Here is a 26,394-nt window from a genome sequence, read left to right as displayed (position 1 = left end):
CTTGAGCTGGGCAATTTTGACGGCAATTGGGGGATCATAAATTTCCACAGTTAGGGCATTTGGTAGATTTTTTGAAATTTCTGAGAGGAGAGCGAGTGTTATTTCAAATTCCTTGGATGTTATTAATTGATTGATTAGGACCAGAACCACTTTTGGTATATGCAGGCCTTCCCGATATTTCAACTTCCCGAAGTGGACTTTGGTGGACGCCTTTTTTTATGTTAATGGCTAATTCCTGTGCTTTTTTAGGGGCTACTGTTTCCTTTGGAGTTTCACGTTATATTTCGCCGGCCAGCTTTTTTGACGCGGGCTGCCATGTTCGGATTGTATGGTGTCTTTTCATTTCCTTTAGCTACTTTATCTTTATCGTGCTGGAAATGGGTTTCTAAATTTTCATTCAATTCGAGTATTGAGTTCTTTTGCAAATAAAGTATGACATAATTGCGATAAATGAGAAATAAATTTTCTTATAAAATGAGCTGAACCTTAAAATGATCGCAAGATTTTTAGTTGCTAGAAAATTGAGAGTTACAATTTCAATTCTAGTGGAGAGATACCAGATTGACAATATTTATAATCAAGCCATTTCATTTCACTTTTAGCGAACTTGCATTATGAAGGAATTATTTCAAAAATGATCACCGTCAAGCTTTTTAGGGCATCAATAGACAAACTTTAGATGCTCTTCTTCAGATCCTCCACCATCAACGTTAAAATCATATGAAAAACATTGTATGTTTTTATTCCAATCAAAAGGTAGTCCAATACTTTTTGGGATGCTGCAGGCATATCTGCCAGACCATAAAAACCTGTTATAAAGCGATTTCAACCAGTACACATACCGCTTATTATATTAAAGTTGCAATGACGAGACGTTTCTGGGTGTGAAGTTAGTTGGCTCTATGCGTACTTTAAATCCAGTTTTGTGCGAAATATGCTGTTTGATTTGATACTTGAGCGTTGAGTTTTTGTTGAATGGTGTCTAAAAAATTGTTAGTTTTTGGCATTTGAAATTTATTTTTATAGAATGATTTGCTGTTTATTTTAGAGTCTAGAACGAATTTTACATTTTTATCTCTTTCAACAGTAATTTTTCGTACGAATAATGTTTGGTGTCCGTCTTCTACTACTGTACTTTTAACGTATTCAGCTGTCCAGTCACTACATTTCACAGTTATAACGATAACACAGACGAGCTTGATTTTGTCATTTGAAAACGTTTTAGATCTTGCACCGTTGAAGTTGTTACCCAATAGCCGTTTTCTTTGTTCATAGCTAAGCTGTTATCTATTATCGTGCAAACGATGCCAGTTTCCAATGACGCTTTTGTCTCATTGTTTCCGAACTGTAATTGTATGTTAACTCGCTTGAATGCTCTAAAGTATTGGGCACTCGAAGTAACTGCCACACAGAGTTATACTCAGTATCAAAATAATTATTTTGTTGTAACGTTTTATCGATTTGATGAACCTGATCATCGACCGACGCCGGTGTTCCCACTGTTGCAACCTCGGATTGGATATCTTCGTCAAAATTAACTCTTGGTTTTGGCTTTCAATTCCTTTTTGGTTTCCGACAAAATTTGGCAAAATGGTAACGAATGCCACAATTTGTGCGTGTCCTCCCTTGAGCTGGGTAATTTTGACGACGATTGGGGGATCATAAATTTCCACAGTTAGGGCAGTAGGTAGGTTTTTTGAAATTTCTGAGAGGAGAGCGAGTGTTATTTTAAATTCCTTGGATATTATTAATTGATTGATTAGGACCAGAACCACTTTTGGTATATGCCGACTTTCCCGATATTTCAACTTCCCGAAGTGGACTTTGGATGCCTTTTTTTATTTTAATGGCTAATTTCTGTGCTTTCTTAGGGGTTACTGTTTCCTTTGGAGTTTCACGTTATATTTCGCCGGCCAGCAAATTTGATATGAAGACATCTCGGATAATTGACTCATCGTGGCTGTTAAGAGATCACAGTTAAGAGAGAGTTTGCGCAAAAATCCGGTCAATTTTTCAACTGGTTCTTTTTTGAGTTGTTTTTTGCAAGGAAAGCATAATGATCAAATTATGTTCCTCTGTTTCGTGAAAACGTTATGAAAACTTTTTAACAATTTCCTCGTCGTTAATTAGTCAATTTTAAGTGTTGGTTCTTGAGAACCAAATATCCTGCAACCTTCTGTACCAGGACTTAGTTAGGATTAAGGAACTGCCTTACTAGTACAGAGATTGCAAGGGCAATCACCACACAAGATCCACGCAGCCTCGACCTTTTAACATCTTTAGAGCCAAGCCTTCTTTAATTGTTATTATCCATTACATCGTTACACATTCTGCAATCACGTACACTTTGGTCAGTACTTTCCTCTACTTTTCCTTCGTAAACAAAAGCGGGTGGTAGAGTGACCCTGTCTGGCAGTGCTTCTGGTAGAACATTAATGTTGATTCACTGTTTTGAAAAAGTCATTTTTAAGATGACGCGCCATCGTTCCCATCAAAATTGCGGTTCTGGAGTCGACTTTTAACAAAAGCCGTCAGTCCCGAAGAGAGGACTTTCTTTTGATGCTGACTACGCTGTATGGTATTACGTTTGGATAGTCTAGTAATTGTTACAAGTACAGTTCAATTTCTAAGAAGTGGATCCCTGATGCGAATTCAAAAGCAAAATTGATGCCTGAATTTACTTTTATATGGTTTTTGAGGGAATGTCGTCATAATTGCGCCAATAAATATAGTCTAGGCAAGTCAAAGCGTTTCCAATTAATTTGCAAAGTGAGCTCGAAGAAACAGCGAGAGAAAGAGTAACTGATCTTTGATGCGTTTGTAAATCGAATGAACAAATGGTAAGATTTGGGCGGTATCACAAAGTGACTTCCTTTACAAACGGAGTATATAGTGAACAAAAGAAGGCCCCGGGTTGGCCTTCTTTATTGCAAACTTCTTGAGATTCACAATATTCCCTACAGTTTAGCTTCCAACTTTCGCAGATTAAGCTAAAGGACATCTATACTACAATACGTGAAAATAAGAATGATTTGTAATTGAAAATTCGCTGATTGGCATAATTTTTTATTTGGAAAATTCAATAATCTAATTAGATTAAAACGAACCTTAATGTGTGTAACTATTAATTTCCCGGCCATATTTTTTGCCAGCAGCAATGTCTTTCGGCCCTACTATTGTACCTATAATTATGCAGCAATTTTTTACTTTATCTGTAAAGTTTACCAAATCTTTGGAATCAATCGTTGTTGTAAGTTCCTAGAATCGTTGAAAATTCGGACTGATAAGGGTCGGAATACGGAAAAACCAGACGAGAGATTTGCGCGATAAACAGTTTCTCGGATCGATGTGTCAGCTCTTAAAATAGCAAAAATGTGTACAATTAGCTGTGAAAACAATGAAATTTGCAAGATCTTCGTTGAACAAGTTGGTTAGAAAAAATCAACGGTTTCAAGCATAGGTTTTAACTCAGTGTGGTGTTACATTAATTTTAATTTGGCGTTTTGAAGCCTAGGTCTTCTTTAGACTTAACGCTTACTGTTCAACAATGAAGTTATATAGGTGAGCGCTGAATTTATTGTTGATCTTACATATATATATATCTTGCATTTTTGTTAGCGTCGATCTTACAAAAATAGGTTTTAATGTAACCTTGATCATGGAAAACTCAACGCTTGAAATTGCCCCACTCTCTGGGTTTCAGTTATTCAATTGTTGGGTTCCGTAGCCGAATGTTTAGTCTCATCAGCCAATGCGAGTTTTTAGCAATTTTTACAAAAAGTTTTTAAAGTTTTTCAGAAATTTTTTTGTTTGAAATGAAATGTGCGCCAGGTTATAAATGCAAGATCTACAAAATTTGAAAAAATGGTGAAATTGAGATCCTTTTCTTTGTGCCAGTTTAGACTTGAAAAATGAATTTTTTGTCAGGCCAATTTTTTCTATTTGGTCTAAATTTGGTCCGCTTTAGACGTTTTGGTCTAACTCGGCTTAAAAAGGGTTCGAGCCTCACAGTAGAGCTCTATCCGCTGAAAAGGCAAAACATATGTAAGATCTACATACATATAATCAAATTTATGCAAAAGCTACGTATATAAATGCTTAGAAAGAGTGAAAAGGATAAGACGCATTCACCGCCACGTAAGAAAGGTGATTTTAGGGTCACACTTATAAAGAATACTGACAAGCAAACGGGAGTACTAGGGTTCGAGTCTTACAGAGAGATGTCCAAACCTTAAAATTATGCAAAACCATTGTGTAGAAGATCTAAGTCTATGTCTGATCTACGTATAATACCACCATTTTTCTCTCTGAGATGAGCGCTTAGTGTCAATGCTTTCTCAGCAAAATTATGCGAGAAAATTGGGGAGTTTATTTTTTATGTTACCTTGATAAATTTGACTGGGTAATTTCTCAGCCCGTGAAGTGAATTTGAACAAATTAGGACATTTATTTGTTTTTATCAATTTTGGCTTCAATGGTTCTCTTGTTTCAAATGAATATTTAATATGCATAGAATGATGACCAAAATGTACTGCTTCCAAAATCAGGATTCGATTGCGCAGTAAGATCTGGGCTGATCTTTATCTTGTCATGGATCCTAACAAGAAAAGTTTTTCTAGATTTTAATGGGGCGCGACTTTTTTTCAAAATTTTTTCGCTATCAAAAGGTTTTTATGTAAACTTTATTTTACTTACAAGAAATTCAGATCAGGGCCTAATGAATTACAGATACGATTTTAAAACAAACAAGGAGCAACGACATTATATTACGGTTTCAGAATAAGCTCATGGTTTTTGTGGTTCTGACCAATTGTTTTCGAAAAAAAAATTTTCAAATTTTTTCTTGAATTTTGCTTTCATTTGTTATATTTTTGTGATCCAATAGCTTTTTGTCCCTATTCAAATATCTACTTATTCTTTAGGAGTTATTAATGAATTTAGAAAAATCATTTAGTTGTTATCTTATGTCTGTTTTAGCTTGAATATAATTGTTTTAAGAAAATATCGGTAAATTTTTGAACATTGCCACTTTTTTTAAATCTTTTTACTCTCATCATTGGTTGCAGACTCAGTAAACAAGTAGAGACCAATTTCTTGTGGGTTATAAATTGATGTTCGTAATGGTTTTATGTTCAATTAATGGTCTCTTTCTTTTTTATACAACGCGCTTTCAAGTTTTTCACTTTTGAGCATAAATGCACATTTTTTGAGTTCATTTTGTTGCCTTGTCAAATTATCACAATAGTGGCAAGTCCAACTGAGGAAAATTATAGAAAACGCACATCGTTGGGAAAAAAGGGTATATGGATATGGTAATTTTTTTATTTATATAGTTTATGCTTTTTGGACTGAGACACAGTTATCTCGCAAAATTTAAATGCACTTTTTTTGTTTTTGCCTATGTTTGTTTATTTTTTGTTGTACGCCATATACCTAAATACAGTAGGTCTCAATTGCTTCCCCAGGATGTATAATTCAATCAAGATAAAAATTTCAGTTTATTGCTGTTTGTTTTAATGACATTAAAAATGAAGGAAGAAATACAATTTTTCAACTGTATACTTTTTGCTTTCATTTTCGTAACCATGTAATTCAATCTCGCTAATTAAAAACCTCAGTTACTTTTGTTGATTCACACAATTTTTGCGCTGGGTTTTACGCTGTGAAATATGGATTCGACTATTGATTTCACAAAAAAGTTTAAAAAGTTTGCGAGATTTCTAAAATGTTAAGTTTTTGGGTTTCTTTTTGATCTCATCTTCTCGTAGTCCCTTTAAAGGGAAAGCTCATTTATGTTAAAATGAAACAAAACTAATAACCTACGGTTCTTGCAGGTGAATAGTGTGATCTCGTAAAATTGTTTAAAGTTTTGGCTTCTTTATATATTTGTTTTTTGTAGGGTCTTGATTTAGTCTCAATATTTAAAGGCCGAATTAGCAACCGGAGAACCACAATTCAATTCAACGCTGTGTGTTGAAATTTTTGGTTGGTTTTAAGTTTTGAAAATATTTGTTTTCAAAAATATATTTTGGTTTTTGAGCTTCGTCATTTTTTTAAAACGTTTTTCGGTTCAATTGTAGCTCAGTCTCTGTAAACACAGGTCACAGCACGTTTCCAGTGAACAGTTTTTTGATATCTATGAAGGTTTTGGCTTAAAAATCTTGTTTTTTGTCTTTTTTACTACTGTTACTACGAGATTTCATAAAAAATTTGTGATTTTTTTTATATTTGTATATTTTACAGGATTTGTTTTCTTTTTAATTTATAACATTAATCGTAGGTTCCATTGGCTTTGTGATTTTTGGCTATTAAACCTTGGATAATGACATGTCTTGATTGCTCTCTATGGAGATATAAATGAACATTTAGTGATCTCAGTTGATATCTAATGACCTTAATAACGGTAAAAAGATTGCTTTCAGACATGGAATTGCATTTTTGAACTTCGCACCTCGTTGCTCTTTTTGATCGATCTGTTAACCAGTCGCATTGAGGACAGTTCTCCTATCTTTCTAATGAAGTATAGGTCACATCGTTTCGTTTAGGTTTTATCTGATGCGAGTTTGATTTTGTTATGATTTTATTTATTATAGCCACCGATTTTTGGTCGTGAATAATGTTTGTTGTTTGATGTTTATTATTGTCCTTTCTAGTTGTCCTTTTAACAACAAGGTTCATCGGTCCTCTAGGGTGGCTCTTGCTGAATGATATGTATGTTGTTGAAGGTCTTCTAACTCATCATCATTTGGTAGCCAATTAAGTCAAGAATGTGGATGAGCGGGGTCGGAATCTTACGTGAGTAAGCATATTACCGAGACGCCTTGTCGTTTTGGTATTCAAAAGAATTGGTTTTTCAATATTGAGAGTATAACAAACTCTTAGTTAAAGAAAAGGAAAATAATACTTTCATCCTAAGAAGTAGTCATTTTTTGAACTTGCCGATTGATCAAAATTTAAGACCAGCCTAATTTGAGCTTAATCATTCTGAAATTCTTTTTTATAAGTTGAAAAGCTGCTTTGTATCTAATGAAAAATGTTATCTTTATTGATTTGTTTATTTTTAGAAGCAGCTAGCAAGGCGAGAGGCGTTGTGAAAATTGATGATTTCATCGCAAACAACTTAAATCAAAGATGTTTTTCATAGTCACAGTATCGTCCAGAGCAAATAAAGCAAATTGAAATTGGGAATAATAATACCTATTGTATTGGGCCAATTTAAGGATTAAACCAGCCGAATTTATATCAAAATATGTTCTGGTTTGGTCCTCTACACACTGGGCGTAAATCTTTAAAGTTAATCGAAGTTTTCTTTCCAAGAAAATTTTTTTTTATCCAGATTTTTCAAGTTTTTAGTAAGCTTATTAAAATGTTTCAAGTTCCGTTTCACCAGGTCATTACTCCCCAAAGATCACATGCTTTAACTTTAACATAAATTAATGTGCTACATAGCAGCAATTGGGGGTCATAAAGTGCTTTTGGGGGAGGGGCAGAATATATCACAAACAACTGAGACATCAAACAAACGTAAATCAAGCTAACAAAGTGTACTATTATAAAATTATGTTTAACCAATAACTAAATTTTTGACCTTTTGTTTTGTCAGATAACCAACGCCTGTTTCATATCTGATAACGAACTAAGCTGGTCACATGCACAAATCTAAAATGACTGGAAATAAGTACAACTTCTTCATTCAGCACGAGGAAAACTCACATTGAGCTATGATATAAACAAATAGAACTGAAATTTAGAATTGGACGACCAAATTGACCCGCAAATAATGACTGAAGGCCATTTCTGGTTTCTAACGTTTAAATAGTAGCCGAAAGTTTGGCGAATTGAAGATACATTGCAAACACTAAGTTCGATTTTCAGTTCTTTAAATCTTGCATCACAATCCGGAAAAACTTGATTTTACTGATAACGTTTAAAAATTTGATTACTGAGGAAAATGCCATACAATCTGGTCGGAGTCGCTCACGTAATTGGAGCGATAGCTGGTCTAGTGTTCTGTGACCCACCGGACGAGGCTACCGAAGACAGGTTTCAAAAATCTTCCCAATACCCTACCTCTAATCAATTTTTTAAAAAGTATTATAGTTTTAATGTACTTATGAGCAATGACATTAGGGCATATTTTTTATACTTATGAAAACATTTCGTGAGATAGTTAAATGCCAACCCATTACCGACGGCTATCATGCAACATAATGCAAAAGCAAGATTCCACAATATAGAAAATGCCAAAATTTTGTAAGGTCTTTTCACACGGTACAATGCTAGCACTAAATTTTTTCTTTAGGCCCGAGAAATTCCGTTAACGACCTCAATTCAATAGCGAAATTTGTCGTGGTACAGTTCAGAGCTCAAAATTTTCTTTTTCTAAGCAACATTGTTGACGTCTATCTTGGATTATCTTGCGCGTCTACTGCAAGCTACCGGATCTTGCATTTTTCCGCATTTTGATAAGCGTCATTTGAAAGAATCTTGCAAAATATCTTAAGATAAGCGTTGGATTTTGACGAGGTTATTATTTCTTCGGTTTTTTAATAAACATTACTAATTTTAGTTTTAGTATTTTTTGAAAAACAAAGAAACTAGTCTAATCATTGTTGATAATGTACTGAAAATGGGAACTTTTTCCCAAAAAAGGGAACTTTTGTCCCAAAATAAAAAAGGGATGTTTTATCCCATTTTTTAAAATGGGAAATTATTTCCCATATTGCTGACTATAATTAGGAAGCACATTTTTATATCAATCAGTTCAGTCAGTTAGTTTGCTGATATTCGTTCTTCAATCGTTCAGTCTTATAGTTGTTATGAAACAGTTCTTCAACAGTTGTCACACAGTTCTCGTTTAAGTTACCAACAGTTGTTGTTGGTTATTAAATAATTTAACATATGATATCAATTTTACTTAAATCTCTATTTGTATTATACCACCCAAACTGTTCTTATAATAAAATTTGAAACTCCTTTCCTTTTATCTTTAGAACATCAAAGCTAAGCCCTCTTTGTATACTCCCATTTAAGCAGCGAGTATAAATTGGTGCGACCAGTGAGGCTCACTCACAGTTAGTAAATTCTATGTTCTAAAGACTCTAACTTTAATCTTTAACTTAAATAAAATCTGCTGCAAGGCAGAAAAACTTAGGAAAAATTTCCAAGTTGTCTCATTTTTATGTTCTGACTTAAATAAGTCGAACTTAACACTTTGTTTTAAATTCTATGTTAAAATTGTATCAGCTATTTCTAAAATTTCTATCTTTCGTCAGTTATCTGACTTTAACAAAAGGCTTACAAAAAATTGTAAGTTCTCAAATAAAAATAAATTGTACCCAGAGGACGTAATTCTTAGACTATCTAAAGTCGTCTCTGAAACTTAGAAAAATACTTAATTTATCCTAGATAAAATAAAGACTTGGCAACGTCGAAGTATTTTAAATAAAATTGGCTGATGCTCCTATTTCTCGGAGTAATGTATCTTTAACTACATTTTCAGGTAACCATCCAAGTCAGAGTGCTCTTGACTTTTGGAATTCTGTTGATCAAAAAAAAATTTTCGTTAGGAGTTGTTCCTACTGATGGTGATAAGAAAAAGAGTTATGAAAATAGAGAGAAATCACTATTTGGGTCACTTTTAACCGATACGGCCTTAGAATGGTTTAATACCGTTGATCAGGCTAAAGTCCTGAACGATATTAAAGGCGACTTTCTTGATAGATTTACTGACGGTCGTGATAAATTTAAGCATAGATTAGAAGTAAAAAATGCTTCTAGACAAGAAGGTGAATTAAAAAAAAATTATTTTCATAGAGTCAAGCACGTTGTTGATAAAGGTTGGCCAGAAGATTTAACAAAAGTAGATAATGCTAATCGAACTCAAGAAGCAGTAATACAATCTAGACAAAGAGAACAGAAATATATTGATTTCGCTATAAGGGGACTAAAACTCCCCTCACTAAAGTGAAAAGCCCATGAACGGCGCATCAAGAAACCTAACAAAAGTTGGGATGATTTAAAAGAACATCTAATAACACAAGATTTAACTTGCATAGTTATTAAAGAGATTTTAGCTAAACAACCCTCAGACAAAATATCGTCCTTAGAGATTCAAATTAATGAACTTACAAGCTTGATAAAAAACAACGAAGTTAGTGCCATACAAGGTACAAACAACTTCAATAGAGAACCGAATATAAAGGGACGAGCCAATAATACTAGATTCTGTGAGTATTGTAGATATCACGGACATTCTATTTCTACTTGTAACAAAAAGAAGTTAGACGACGAGGTGCAAAAGATTAGAATAGAATTATTAGAGCAAAAAGAGACTAAGACTACAGTTAGTAATAACTACAGACGATGCGCTTGGAATAATGATCAATACAATAGTAGAAATAATACTGACAACCATCAAGCCCAAAACCCAAACTCCTTCTATGATAACCAGAACAGCTACAAATACGGCAATAGATTTAATCAAAATAAGCAATACGATCAACTATTTCCCCGAGAAAATTCATTTCGGCAAAATGAATATGCTGCCAGGCAGTTTTATGAGCGTGAAAACGGCCAATTCAATAGAAATCAAGCGCATAGTAAAATAAGGCCTACTTTACAACAAGACACAAAGTCTTATAATACACATAATGAACACAATGTTCGTTGGATTCAACAAGAAGAAAACAGTGTTGATTATTGTGACGCTATCTCAGTTTTATTTCCTTTAAACTAATACGGTCTCCGAAAAATAAGAATAGCACATCAAATCCGAAAGCCCAAATTTTCTTGAACTTATATCACTTTGCTACCGGAGACAATAAAAAACATAGCGTTTTAGAAATAGAATTCATGACAGATCCAGGTTCAACATGCACTATAATAAATTACCCAACATTTATTGAGCTTAATCAGCTGGGGCAACAAATAAACATCCAGACTTCAGCCAATAAAACCAGAACTTATAACGGTTCTGAAATAAGCATGATAGGCTACACTTTACTAACCTCATACTTTGATACAGACGGGAAATATAAAGCACATCTTAGAGTATGGGTTACTGAGGAGAAAACTTCTAATTTATTAGGAGTCAATTTTTGTCATACATTTTTTAAAGCACTATGTTTTGATATTCCGGCAGTAGAACTGAAGACTAGCGATAAAGAAGTGCTTAGTTATGGCTCGCTAAATAATGAAAAGGAATATCCCCAAGTCTCTAAATTGAACGCGGTGATAATACATCAGCCTCTCTATATCCCACCTAAGTCTACATTTCTCTACAAGCATAAGTGTAGTGAGCAAGATATCTTTCCGAAAGGCACTTCTTTTGTACCTAATAGGACTACAGTAAAAACCGAGTTGTGCTTTATAAATACTATTTGTACTATGAAAGAAAAATATATTCCCCTACTTATTGAAAACCACAAAAATCATCAAGTTACACTAAATAAAGGGATAATTGGATTTACTATATGTGACATTACAAACAACGCACAAAAATATAGTATTCGCGACTGTAACGAATTCACTTATTCTGTTATCAATAGATGCGAAGAGCTTGATAGTTGTTTTATGCAAAATACAACTACAAATACTATATCCGAATCCACTGACCTAACCGCTGAATGCATTAGGTATATTAACTTTGACGAGAATTCAATATTCGACGCCAATATGCTTATTATTCATACTATATATAGAGACTTAGTATTAGACAACGGCTTTACTGCCTCCCTTATTAAAAGATATCCCAATTTAAAGAGAAATATTCTACAATACTTTAAAAGTGTTGGATCGGAGAATGAGGCAGACCACGAACTAACACACTTTCAAGATGAGCATAGTCAGCAAATGATATATAGCCTTGTAATGAAGGAATATTATAACTCTACCCCATACGAAGCAATTAGAACTTGTTCAGTATTTTGCGAACTACAAAAGACACTTATGCTTGACGGCATAAGATGTGTTGCTATGCCTATGATAGCATGTGGCGGAGACCCCAGATTATGAAAAAGAATAGCTAAGGAATTGGAGGAACACTTTAAGCACACAGGAATAACTATTTATGGATACATTAGTGACAAAGAATTACAATTAAAAAATAATATAGAAATTCGTCCTCTCACGAGCATATCGCCGAAATATTGGAGCTATCTGCAGGAGAACTAGTAGAGAAATGTAAAAACGAGGATGAAATTGCAACTGTCTTTTCTAAACAGGCAAAAAGGATATGCCAACCCAAATCAAAAGAACAATTTCCAACACTCCGCTCAGCTTATCAAGTAAAAGAATTAAAAAATAAATTTACTACGAATGTACATGCTGGACAAAATACTCATTTGAATAGAACGGAATTCTAACAAAAATTCGATTTTACACAAACTGACTTCACTGAGAACGAACTCTTCCGACTTGCAGATTTACTACGTAAAGACAACGATGTATATTCACATCATAAATATGACATTGGCCGTACTAAACAACAATTCAATATACCATAATAAAGAATGCCGAACTTAATAAACAAAGACCTAGTAAAATACCCTTTCATTTAAGGGATAAACTCGAATTACTGATGCACGAATTAATACAAGCAGGGATTACAAGAGAGCTAGATGAACATGACGATATGAATAGCTGGTTCGTTAACCCAATCATAATCCTCCGTACCATATCAATTACGTCAAACTAGTAATAGATGCTCGCTATCTAAATTCTATTACTGACACTAGTAACTCAAGTTGGCCGTTAGAACCACTACAAGTTCTAATAACCCGAGTAAATGGATCATATTTTACAAGCAGCGATCCTTTTGTGCATATCTTCAAGTGCCACTAACTCCCGAGACACAAAATTAACAGGATTTATATTAGGAGGAAGACAATATACTTATCAAGTCGGCTTCTACGGATTAAAACCACTTCCCAACTTCTTTAGTAAATTAATGCGCTATGCATTCGGACCTCTTATAAAAGAAAAGAAAGCTATCGCATATATTGACGACACACTACTACAGTCTAATACTAACGAAGAAATGTTCAATATAATAAAGGAATATCATGCTCTATTAAGAAAGGTTAACTCAAAAGCCGCACCGGATAAAACAATGTTCTTTTTACGAAAAGTAAAAGTTCTCGGTCACGTTATATCAGAAAATACACTCTCTCCAGTTATATCGCGTATTGACGACATTAAGAATTTAAGGACCCCGGAATCAAAGACTGATGTTCTTAGCGTATTAGGAGCAATGGGATTCTACTCAAATTATGTGATAAATTTTCATACAGATTCTAAGCCCTTGTACGATTTAACAAGAGGCGATGTAAATTTCAAATGGGAAGAAGAACACGAGAAAGTATTCAATATATTAAAAGAAAAATTTGCACATGGTATATCCTTAGCAATTCCAAATGCGAACTACCCCTTTCATATACATGCTGACTCGTCTAACTTAGGCACTGTTTGTATACTTATACAACAATTCCCTGATAGAAAGAGAATTGTATCCGCGAACTCTAGAGTATTCGACAAAGCTGAACAGAAAATGTCCCCACAGCATAGAGAGTTATGAAGAATAATATCCGCACTACAAACGTACGAATTCTATTTAGTAGGCTCCCCATTTCCTATATATCTCTTCTGCGATCACAGGCCAATAGTATTTTTATGGTCTAGGCGCGGACAACTTTCGCACAGATTTTTCAAATATCAAGTCGTCCTAACTAAATTTCAGAACTTGAAAATTATATACACCGAAGGCAAGAACTTAGCATTTCCTGATTTACTGAGTAGACAAGTCCCAATAGAGGAAGCAAAGAAATATCAGATTGAACATAAAACAATACCTAAAGATATAAATTTCTACACTTCGGATTTAAAGCCAGTCTCTTACTCTGTGTTGCACAAAGAGGATAAAACAAACTCGTCTAACGATTCTTATCCTATACTAGCACAAGTACAAGGTGGAACAAGAAAAGTAATGAATATATCAGAAAATGATTTTAGTATATCTGACGCACCCGAAGGATTTACAGCTCTTGTAATGCTATAGATAATGTAGTCGACTATTTCAATTTTGGCAAAAATCTAAATCAAATAGTTAAGCTCACAGATAGTAAACAATCGGATAATATATATAGTGAAATACAAGAGGAAGTAAACTATGTAGAATTGGACGACTCAGGATATAATGACGACGAATTTGGTGACGTCATAGACAATTTAGTCGATCCAACATTGATACATGCAATAAAAAAAGCAAAAGAAATCTACAAAGGCGTACAAAGAATTATACTATCATAGAATCGACAGCACTGCATAATGAGAATGTCAAATCAGATTGCTCTGATTTGCTAACGAAGTTAACTAAATTTGCTAAAAAGGCACAATTAGATCTTGATACTATACTACAAAAAAAAGTAAAGACCCTGTACTACACATAGTACGGAAATGGATAGAATCAGGCAACGAACCTGAACACTACTATATGACTTGACAATGTAAAGCACTAAAAGCTTACAAGAGTATATATAAGTTACTACTACTAGATGAGAGTTATAAACTACTATGTTACAATAAACCTAATGAGAACGGTCCGTTCAAACTAAAGATATGTATTCCTATCTCACTTTTTCTTAAGTGTTTCGAGCTAGCGCATAGTTACCCAATGAGTGGCCACCGTGGCGATGCTAGTACCTTAAATAATATATCCAGATTCTTTTATTGGCCTGGAATGTATAAATGGGTTACAATGTTAATAAACGATTGCTTAGATTGTCAAAAAAAAATAAAAAAAAAGACATGATTTTAACGAAGCACCCTTACAGTAATGGGGCGAATTGGAGACAACTCCCTTCCATACTCTACATATCGACCATAAAGGACCTTTTCGGCCTTCTAGTAATGGCAAGCACTACTGTAGACTCTTTCTCTAGATAGACTCTTTCTCTAGATGTAGTTGTAGACTCTTTCTCTAGATATGTACAAGTATATGCTGTTAAGTCCGATAATTCTGACGAGACTATAAAGCAAATGGAGAAATTTATAACTAGCTTCGGAATACCTCAGCACATAGTACATGATAATGGTACTGCCTTTAAGAGTAGTGATTTTGTAAACTGGACTTTTGAGCTTGGAATTACACTGAGGCCACGAACGGCATATTCCCTTTGGACTAATGGGAAAGTAGAAATCCAAAATAAGCGCCTTACAAACTATCTCAGGCACTTTCTAAACACTACTGGAAACAATTGGGCAAAATTTGTTGAAAAATTTGCATTTGCGCATAATACAGCAGTGAATTATAGTACTGGTTATGCACCGTACGAGATTATATTCGGAATAGAACCACAAATACCTATTTCACTTAGACTAGTATTGCTGCGGGATAATAAGAAGAATTGTATATCTCAATATTGTCACGACTTGCCGTCACATAAACATTGTAAAAATTCGTGTAAAAACAAAAAGGTAGATAATCTATTACTAAATAAATTATCCAATACTGTACTAACGTGAGACAGATTTTAAGGACATATATTGTAACACTTATACTCGTTGTCGTCAAGTTACAAATAAAGCCCATGAATATAGAAATAGATTCAAACCCGAACAACCAATCAGCATTGGAAGCAAAGTTCTACTAGAGAGTCATTCTAAAAGCTTACTTATATCTAAGAAACTACAATCACTTCGGTCCGGTCCATACACTGTTACAAAACATATAACTAATACAACATATGAAATACAAGGAGACGAGACCCAACAAAAAAGGGTAGTGCATAGAAATCATATAGTAGAATACTTTCCCAAAAGAAAGAGAAATACAACCCCTTATTGGCGATTATACTACTGTATATGCTGAACCCGAACAATTCTATGATAACTATAACAGGCATTACATAGACAAATTTAACACTACTCAACCTAGTAATAATATGCACTATATACCTTGGCCAGTATTCAACAATGTTGAAACGCCGCCGCAACCCCCAAATAGTAGACCCACTGCTACTGCTTCTACTAATATTACTACTAGATGTAGTAGCAATAACCCTGCGATTGATTCCGGCATTGACACATTAGGACTCCGAACTTTATTTAATACACAACAACAAGTTACTTCGCCTAGTAAGTCATTTAGGCCCCAGCATATATCTACTCCATATCCGAGAGGACCTCTTAGTTATCCACAAACACCTCATTCACCCCAAAAATTGCCACTTGATATAAGTCCCTTTAACTTTCAGAGTAGTTCACAAGTCATTACTACACAACCTACAACTCCACTAGCTAATAAATCAGTAAATGAAAAGTTATGTCCTCTTGAGCCCAAAAGGTCAGGCAGACAAGCAGTTGCTACAAAGTTATTTAATGATCCTGTTCCGTGGGACGCTTTAAAAGATAAAAAGAAATAAAACATTTAGTACACGCAAATACTCTTACAGAACAAAATGATTTTATTATTAACCAATCAAATTCTAGTATTTATATATAAAAGAAGAATAAAAATTCCAATTCTGAAAACCAATAAAAAACGAAAACTTGAATAGAAAAATGAGATAAATATTCCCAAACAATGAAAACCAATGAAATTGCACAAACTGGTTTAAAAAGTGGGAATATCTTCCCAGCCAATAAAAAGGAAGAAACCGTCACTAAAAATGGGAATATTTGAGACATATTTCTAAAGTGAGATGGAGAAGCCCATTTTCAACAGTATAAATAGGGAAGCAAAAACACCAAAAATCATTCTTCCCTCTTCATCTCTATCACTGACTAAATGCTTATTAGAATCAACGGCAAACTAGCCAAATTGAAATCCACTTTCTTTCCTGCTAACGATTTAAGCGTTATTTACGCTACTTTCCTCTTTTCCGATTTCACCACAGAGACTTTTTTTAGTGAAAGACACATCAAGTCTAATCGCCGCCTTGAAATTCAACTTCGAATATAAAATCCCTTCAAGCATTCATACCTTCACTAAAATAATTGAATATTAAGATGAATTCAGAGCAACAAACAGTTGAGCTAACCAGCTTTCAGTTCCCCGAGCCTGATCCAGAAGTGTTGGACGAAATAATTGAAGTAAGTAAATTTATAATTCTTCTTTCTTCACTGTTCGCTAATTTCTATCCTTTCAATAAAAGATTACCTGTAATTGTACCTCAAATAATCTCCGCACTACTCTCAATTAATGGAGTGAATGCAGACTCTACTCTCAATACTCTAAAGAAAGTAAAAGTAGGACACTTCGATTGGTCTAAGATGGATTCTAATAAAATGTATTCATTAAACAAAATAGCTCTGTGTGATATCGAGACCGAAAAAATTAAAGTAAGTAAGGCAACCGCTACTATTATGCAGCGCAATTATAAGACTAAATTAGAAGCCACTATGTGTAAAGCTACACATCAACGCCTAAAGTGGTATTGTGATACTTTTGACGATAGTGGATTATCCGCTACACAAGCAACTATTAGCTCCGATATTTAATTAACGGCCGCGCAATATCTCGAAGCTAAGAAAACAGGCTCTGCAACTATTAACACTCACAAAGTTCCATTTACTAAAAATGTAAAAAAACAAACAGTAATAAATAATGGCGACATTAGTGATAAATACAGTAATGAGTGCACAGAAACAGGATGGATCTATCACGATACTTACGAGATATATATTAAATTACTAGTAAATTTAGAAGATGGAACGGTAAATAACCACTATAATATTCCCCTGCATTGTAGCCTAAACAAAAATGGCTGTGATAGTGGATCAACTTATCCATTTGCATATACATGGGAAAATAGAGAAAATTGTATAATAGAAGAATTACACACAACTCCAGAAAAATGATACAAATGGATAGAAAATGTTATATAGTAAGAGGATATTAAACTGAGCCTGAAACAACAAAAGCCGTTATTAGACGTGAGCAACCATTTAAAGGGCCACGAAATACCTTCATTTTCCAGATTTATAATAATCCACAGTCAATTTTTGACTCAAACAAAATAGTATATCCTACTCCTTATAGCTCTTTATACATATATTACGAAGGAGGATTCGATATGGATACAGCAAAAAAACCAATTTCAAGTGTTGTAAAAATTCTTATATAAATGGCACAAAAGGCAAATTTCTTTTAAAACGGACTTCATACAGAGATAGAGAAATATACAGAGATAGAGAAACAAGTGTTGATTTGGAATCAGGAATAAACTATGAAGCCCATATGGGAACGAAATTTGATTATTACGAATATACTAATCTAAGAAGACTACAACTTTTAGATTTACAAATGATAAAAACTGATTGTGAGTTAGAACGTGCTATCAAAAGAACAAATCTAGTCTATTCAGATAGTAATCCACGTATGGCTGGATTCTCACTAACAAATAATCGCTCAATATTCTTAGACGCAAGCGATAATGTAACATGGCTATATCATTGCCCACAAAATTTTTCACCATTACAAATAATGGACAAATGTTGTAATAGAATTCCAATAATGTATCTAAATAAAATACATTTCGTTGATCCAATTACTGGAAAGACGTATACTAGCGCCGAAGAACGATCGTGTGTAGATAAACACGATAATTTATTTCAATGAGATATTGAAGATGATAACTCCTGGGTTGAATTAACACCAGGTATAACTAGAGTCAAAGGACCTTCTGTTTTTGAGCCTAATATTGCTCCACAAAGATTAACAAAACACAAATTCCAGGACCGCGATGAAATATATTTATTTACTGATCAAGAATTAAAGAAACTTTGGCGCGGAAATAAATTTAACAGCGAATTGAAAAATGCTATACAAACTTTCTCTAAAGAACTTGTTGCTTCACAAGATAATTTTAAGAGTGAGGATAGACCTCATCTTAACTATCCAATGAGAACACTCTACTTAGACTCTTTTATTTCTCTTAACTTCTTTGATAACCGCTATATAGAATTGTTCGGTTATACACAATTTATATTAGAGCAATGCGGAATTTATTTTGCCGCTTTTCTTTTCTTGAATTTTATTATCCAAATTGTTGTAACAATTGTAAAAGCCCTACAGATACATAAAATAACTGGAGCTTCTGTTGATTTTGTCAAAATCATTTCATTTGCCACTTACAATATTCTGTTCACTTCTATTATGACTTCTATCTTTAAAAATGAGACAACCAATGAGAAACAACCAGATGACGATGAGCATTTAGTTACTGAAACGAAAAAAACGCATTTTAATCTATATCCACATATTCCGCACCCATTATATAGTGCAATTAGAAATGAAAAAAATGAAAACAATAAAGAAAATGGAGAGAATCCAATTTCTCCCGTCTAAAATCAATAATGACTATAAAAAATATACGAATAAAAACGCAAATAATTAGTTTTTTTTGTATATAAATAAAGATCTTGTCCATAAAACACACTTATGTTGTTTCTATTTTTAGAATTTAGGTTACCAAGGTGACAATGACATGCCGGATCTAGATGACTTCATTCTTCCAGACACCTTTGAAGAACTGATGGGCCATCAACAGGAACAACCACAACAACAACCAGTACAAGCCACACCAGGAAAAAGTATGCAAAACTTCAAGACCGGGAGAGGAGAGAAAAAAATCGACATGGCAGAAGTAACGATTGCCCCAACCGCTATACATTTAAAAAAAAAACCTACAGCAAAAGTATGCCCTATCCAACCTCGAATCCTCGCCATGAGTCAACGACTAGAAAAGCAGAAGTTCAGTGAGGAAAGAACAAGAAGTAGACAATTCCGAGGACACCCAAATTTCGACTGGGGCCTTCAGTACAGAATATTACCCGAAGGAAATATATATAAGTTTCAATCTTATAACTCGAAACTGAAAACATATCGCCTAAAAAACATAGCACTCGACAAACAGAACTTAACAGTCCCAAACCAGTTCATAACAGCGGATCTCAACAATGAAAGGGACACTTACACACTAGGACTCAAACAAAATTTCTTACGAGAAAAGAAGAAAAACACAAATTTGTTGAACCGAATCAAATTTTTATAAAATAAGATTAATGAACTCGAAAGAAACCAAAACTAAAAACTTTTGCTATAAATTTTGTTTGTTATAAACACTGTTGTAAATTTTATATAAATTTCTATCTAACCTTGTATATCCAGCCGGTCACAATAAAACCTACTTAGTCGCCGGTTGAGATGTACTGAAAATGTGAACTTTTTTCACAAAAAAAGAGGGAACTTTTGTCCCGAAATAAAAAAGGGATGTTTTATCCCACTTTTTAAATGGGCAATTAATTCCCATATTGCTGACTATAAATAGAAGCACATTTTTATATCAATCAGTTCAGTCAGTTAGTTTGCTGATATTCGTTCTTCAATCGTTCAGTCTTATAGTTGTTATCAAACAGTTGTTCAACAGTTGTCAAACAGTTCTCGTTTAAGTTACCAACAGTTGTTGTTGGTTAATAAAAAATTTAACATTTGATATCAATTTTACTGAAATCTCTATTTGTATTATACCACCCAAACTGTTCTTATAATAAAATTTTGAATTCCATTCCTTTTATCTTTAGAACATCAAAGCTAAACCCTAAGCTAATAATTAATAACATCTCCTCATTTGTTGTTTTTTCAGATCCGTACATTTCATGATTCATTGATCCAGTTTCTGTTTACAGATCAAATGCATTGAGATATATTGTTCAAAATAGTTGTTGATCAATTGCATTGACTTTTTATATAAGGAGATATATATCATAAGTATTTCTTCTCATTTTTCTAATAAATTAATTTTTACATCGGAAATATTCAATTTGGATCATGGCAGATTATGTTTTGGCTGTTTCTATCTAAAAACGACCTTCAAACACGCATATGTGTGAAATGAGATAAAGTCTGTTCATGGCTGATTATTGCCTGGATCGCTCTTCTCAGAGATAATTGTTGTCTGAACGGGTGGTCTGATCGACTTGGGCGTCCTTAAATTTACAACCGCGTGTTTTAATTATAGATATTGTGCCTGCATGAAATCAGTGAGAACGTGAAATTGGATTGAAACAGTTTCGCCTAGTGGGAACTCATAAATTATTTTTTTAAATTGCTGACACCAAAAACAAACAAAAGTTAGGTTCAGCACTAATGTCAATTTCGCCTCTAGGATAGAAAATAACCCCACCACGCGCCAATCTTACGTAATTTTGCGTTTACTAAAGCGGACATCTCGGCCGATTTTCGATCAAAAAGAACCTTCAATGAAAACTTATTTCTGGAACAAACCGATAAAAAAATTAAATAAGACCTATAAGTAGGGGATTGGGATATGGGTGGGGCTATTTAGAGGGGAGGGGTATGCGGGTCAGGGGAAAGGTGAGGCGTGTCGTGGTCTCGAGCACGAGTAACAAGAATCTTATTATTTTTACAATTGAATTAAAAATTGCTTAAATGTACAAAATTTCACAGATAATTACAGTCCGTATCAGTATGAAAATTAAATTTACAGATCCGTCTAGATATAGATAAACTGATATGGGTTAATTTACACCTTAGTTGTGAACAAATTTTTTCCCTTGCCGTACATGGCAATTACTAGTGCAGTTTTTTGCACTTAACACATTGTTCTCCCTACCTGAGAACATTTCTTTTCTATCTACTGGGAGGGTCGGAGAGTTGGTTTCTGATCATATCTTGTGTGGTGGGAAGGTCGAATCTATCACACAAATTTATGGTTTATGTACACTGATAAACTTGTAGTATGAACAAATTTGAATCGACGATTCGGTTCATATTAGAAGCCAGTATTCAATTTCAATTCATTTAAACATCAGGTAAGAAAGACTTCTTTTTATATATAGAGGTTCTAACTGAAGTTGCTAAGTTCGCCATTTCTCGATATATCACATCCTCCCTCCTTCCTTTTTTAAGCAAGTTTGTAGGAATAACTTCTCCAAATCTTTCTGGTTGTTTTTACATCTGCTTCAAGGTCTCGTGGCCACTGAAGGTTGTTCCCCTTCAACTAATGAGGTTTCTTCGGTAGAGTTGGGTGATGCCACGTCTATGTCGTGCCTACTGCTCTCAGACTTTGAGTCAGTAGATTACGTCTTGATGTCGTCAGGTTCCAGCCGTGCAATTTGGTTGTCACTGACAAGCACTGTCTTGTTTGAATACTCCGGCTGAATGAACGAAGTGTTAATTCCTTTACCGTTGATGAAATTAGCTGGCACCGTTGATGAACTATTCGTTGGATTGAAGAGGACTCGTTCACACAGATCAAAATCAGTGACTGCTGGAAGTCTTACATTGCGTTCCAGTAGCAGTTCTACAGGAGTTTTGCCTCGCGTCTTGGAAGTGTTCCGATGTGTTATCAAAACCCGCTGTAGGAAAGCGCCAAATGACACATTCAGATTTGGACTCCAGGCTTGAATAGCCCGTTTCACTGTTTGGACCGCTCGCTCAGCAATCCCATTTGCCCTTGGATGGTATATGGGAGATTCCATCTTTTTAAACCCCAGTGATTTACACCAGTGCCTTAGGTCACTGCTCACAAACTCAGGACCGTTGTCTGATACTAATATTCTTGGTATCCCAAATCTTGCAAAGATTTGACTCAAATGCACCTTCACTGTTTGTGAGGTTCTATTTCCCGCAGGGAAGGCTTCTATCCAACCTGATCCCTAATCTACTATCACTAAGATATTACCTTGATCCTTAACGTAGCCCCAGTTCATGTGGAGTCTTTCCCAAACTTCAGCTTCCGGCCAAGTAGATAGGTTTTTCCAGGCTAGGCCTGTTCTCTTAGCATTCTTTAAATTTACTAACATGTCGAAGAACATATTGACTGATGCCGGGCCACCAAGCCATCATTCGAACTGCTGTTTCAGTTGCATTTTTGCCTGGGTTAGTGTCATGAGCTTTGGCGATCACCATGGGTCTTAGTTTGGTTGGGATGAAAAGCACAACTCCTCGAAAGATCACTTCATTGTGAATGGTCAAGGTGTCTTTCTGTTGTTCAGATCCTTTCTCTGCTTCTGAGCACTGTTTCCAGATGCCGTTTTTTAGTCGTTTGATGAAATTTTGAAAGAGTCGATTCGATCCCCGCTCAGTTTTGTTGTCAGATTGGGTCACCAGGTTGGATTGGAAGAAGTAGATTTTGTCAAGAGCAAATCAGACTCAATCATTGTCATCGTCGTTGTCAAAGTCTAGTCTGCTAAAAGCATCAGCGTGGGGGATCTGTTCTCTGGGTGTATATTTTAATTCGAAGTCAAATCCCATCAGCGCTAATGCCCGTCTCGTAATTCTTAGTGATGCTGTTTTCGGAATTTCTTCGTCTGGCGCGAAGAAATATTTGAGAGGTTTTTGGTCAGTCTGTAGAGTGAACCTTCTTCCGAGTAGGAATTGTTTCAATCTTGTGACCACAAAGACGATTGCAAGTGCATCTCGCCCAATATTGGAGTAATTTTGTTCAGCTTGTGACAACTTCCTCGAGACGTGTATCACAGGGTATCCTTCTTGTGAGAGTACCCCGCCTATAGCTTTCTCTAAGGCGTCTGTTGTCACGGTTGCTTCCTTCATCAAGCTGTAAGGCTGTACAAGAGGGTTAGCACATAACTCGTTTTTCATGTTTTCAAAAGCATTTTGCTCTTCCTTTTCCCATCTGAATTCTTTTTTTCAAATTTTGCTAAGAGGACGCGTTTTTGTAGCAAAATCCTGTATCATTCTACCATAAAAATTTGCTAAGCCGACAAAGGACTCGAGTTGTTTCATATTCGGTGGCAGTTTTGCATTTCGATTTTCTCATCTTGTTTAGGATCGGGTGCTATCTTTCTTTGGAAACAGAGTAACCAAGAAAACTTACACTTGAAACTGGTTTTGAGTTAGATTTCCTCTCATTGATGGTGAAATTTTTTTCACGTAACCGACTCTTGACTGCAGGCATTCGTTTCTCGAATTGATTCGTTGTTGTTCCATATACCGAGTTCTGTAGGCCTTGAGGAAGCCTGCACATCTTGAACAATCCCTGCGATGTGTTGATTGTGCATATTTCTTTTGCATCCTCGTCCAGCTCAATTTGATAGTATGCGTCTGATATATCAACTTTTCCAAAGTAAGAGGCCCCATTGAGATTATGGAAAATGGTCTCCATGTCTGGGGTTAGATAGTCCTCGTACATAGTTTTGCCATTGATATGAATTTTCAGGTCCACGCATAGTCTCAGAGCTCCGTTTTTCTTGCGCTGTCACACGACTGGTGATGCATTTGTGACCCCACCAGTTTGTACTGGCTCCAAGATGCCCTGTCGTACACTTGTCTCAAGCTTCTCTTTGATCCTGTCTTGGAAAGGTAGAGGTATCATTCTGGCTTTGCAGAACATTGGCTGTGATCCCGGTATGAGTTTCACATGCGCTGTGTATCCCTTGACTGCAGGTATTATTCCATCACCCACCGCATTTATGCCTTCTTGGGGTAGTATGTCTCTCCCAAGTAGCCAAATTTTTTTGTCGGCTTGCACAACTGCGAGTTGTTGTTGCCTATACTTGCTTCCGCTCCACTCAATATCACATGTTAGTGATCCCAGAAGCGGCAGTTGATGAAAGTCTCAGGCCTCATGACGGCTGACTTTCCCATTTTACTGAGGTTTACCAAGCTCAGTCCAGATTAATGATGATATCACGGTTCTATCAGCACCGGTATCAGCATGCATTTTTATTTCATTTTACTGTAAAGGACTCCCATGTCACCGACGTGTTAAACACGTTTTCTCATATTTAGTACATTCCCATCTCCATTTCGGATGATGCTTGACCAGACAACTTACCCTCTTCCTCGCAGAAATTGTTGTGTTGGTCAGACTTACCTAACTTAGGCTGGGTTTTACTTTTGCACATTTTAGAAAAGTGCCCCACTTTTTCACAGGTGTTACATTTCTTGTTCAAGGCCGGACACGGCTTGCTACTAAGTGGCCTACCTCCACATCTATTACACAAGTTACCATTGCCTTTATTACCAGTGAAGTTTACACTAGGGTTCTCTGAAAGTCTTTTTGAATTTGTATCCCACTTCTTCTTTTATTACAAATGGTATATTACCTGTTGGGGAAATCGCAAAAGCCACTGCTTGACTTCTGAACTGTAAGCTTTCCGTCATTTCAGACAGAGACATCGTTGACTTAATTTTAATGCCGTCTAATAGTCCTAATTTGGCCTAAGGGTCTCTCAAGCCTGAGATAAATTTAATTTTTACCATCTCTTCCTCGGGGTTCGTTAGTGTTTTAAAATTTTCGAAGTCACAATAAGGTGCTTCTTCTCTGAGGCGCGCTAGAAAATGATCGTCAGATTCTCCAACGCCTTGGACAACGCACAGAAATTTAGCCCCTTTCTGACGTTTGTACTCTTTAGTGGAAATATAGTTTTGAATAGCTTGTCTGATCTCTTTAAAACGAGTGTCTAAAAATTTTTTAGGTCTGATAAGGCTCCTTAGCTTAAGAAGTTCGTCTTGGACGCATATAATAAGAAAGAGATTTGTTACCTGTAGGTCCACGATCGTACCGTCGGTGTTGGCTTTATCTTCTTTCTTTTCTCCGCGACATTTCGTCACAAAAGACCTGATCCATGCAGTACAGGATTCAGCATTCTGCAGGTCAGAGGTTTGTCGGTCGTTTGGTGGTCTGGACTCCATTGTCGTTGTCTCGAGTCTAACAAGAATTTTATTATTTTAGCAATTGAATTCAAAATGGCCTAAACGTACAAAGTTTCACAGGTATTTATAGTCCGTATCAGTATGAAAATTTACAGATCCGTCTAGATATAAATAAACTGATATGGGTTAATTTACACCTTAGTTGTGAACAAATTTTTTCCCTTGCCGTACATGGCAACTACTAGTGCAGTTTTTTGCACTTAACACATTGTTCTCCCTACCTGAGAACATTTTTTTCTATCTACTGGGAGAGTCGGAGACTTGTTTTCTGATCATATCTGGTGGTGGGAAGGTCGAATCTATCACACAAATTTATGGTTTATGCACACTGATAAACTTGTAGTATGAACAAATTTGAATCGACGATTCGGATCTGTCGTACGCAGGTGAGATTGCGTACTTGATCTTGAGTCGCGAGTGGCGATTATGTTTTATCTCCTAACTTGCGCGGCGAGTAAGCTTTACACAATTTCTAAATGAATCCGCTTAGCGAATCGCTTGGTAATTATTTGTCTACTTTACTTGATTAGTAAAGACAGTTAATGAAGAATAAGTTAAATTGAGCAACTGTACGCGAAGTGCAAAACTAAAAGAGTGAGAATTAAGGCAACTGGTGTTACAGAAGTCATAACAAACATGAACAATAATTTCCCGCTATGGGAGATAGGAATAACAGACTAGCATGTGAAATA

At 35.2% G+C, this 26,394-nt stretch overlaps 2 protein-coding genes across 2 annotated transcripts in view; both read left to right on the top strand.

Annotated features, from left to right (window-relative positions):
• The window catches only part of LOC142344531 (ras-related protein Rab-11B-like), a 450,398-nt gene that overhangs the window by 231,283 nt on the left and 192,721 nt on the right, over positions 1 to 26,394 (top strand). The window lies entirely within an intron of this gene.
• Positions 7,794 to 26,394, top strand: part of LOC142343975 (uncharacterized) — a 59,375-nt gene continuing 40,774 nt past the window's right edge. Inside the window, exon 1 of the mRNA XM_075395395.1 lies at positions 7,794 to 8,043. Coding sequence (XP_075251510.1) covers positions 7,952 to 8,043 — 92 coding nt within the window. The 5' untranslated portion in view covers positions 7,794 to 7,951. The remainder of the gene's footprint in view (positions 8,044 to 26,394) is intronic.

The sequence above is a fragment of the Convolutriloba macropyga genome, chromosome 8, assembly GCF_964194025.1.
Source record: "Convolutriloba macropyga chromosome 8, txConMacr16.3, whole genome shotgun sequence".
Lineage (NCBI taxonomy): Eukaryota > Metazoa > Xenacoelomorpha > Acoela > Convolutidae > Convolutriloba > Convolutriloba macropyga.
Note: the sequence above shows the minus strand (reverse complement) of the source record. Positions and strands in the feature narration are given on the sequence as shown.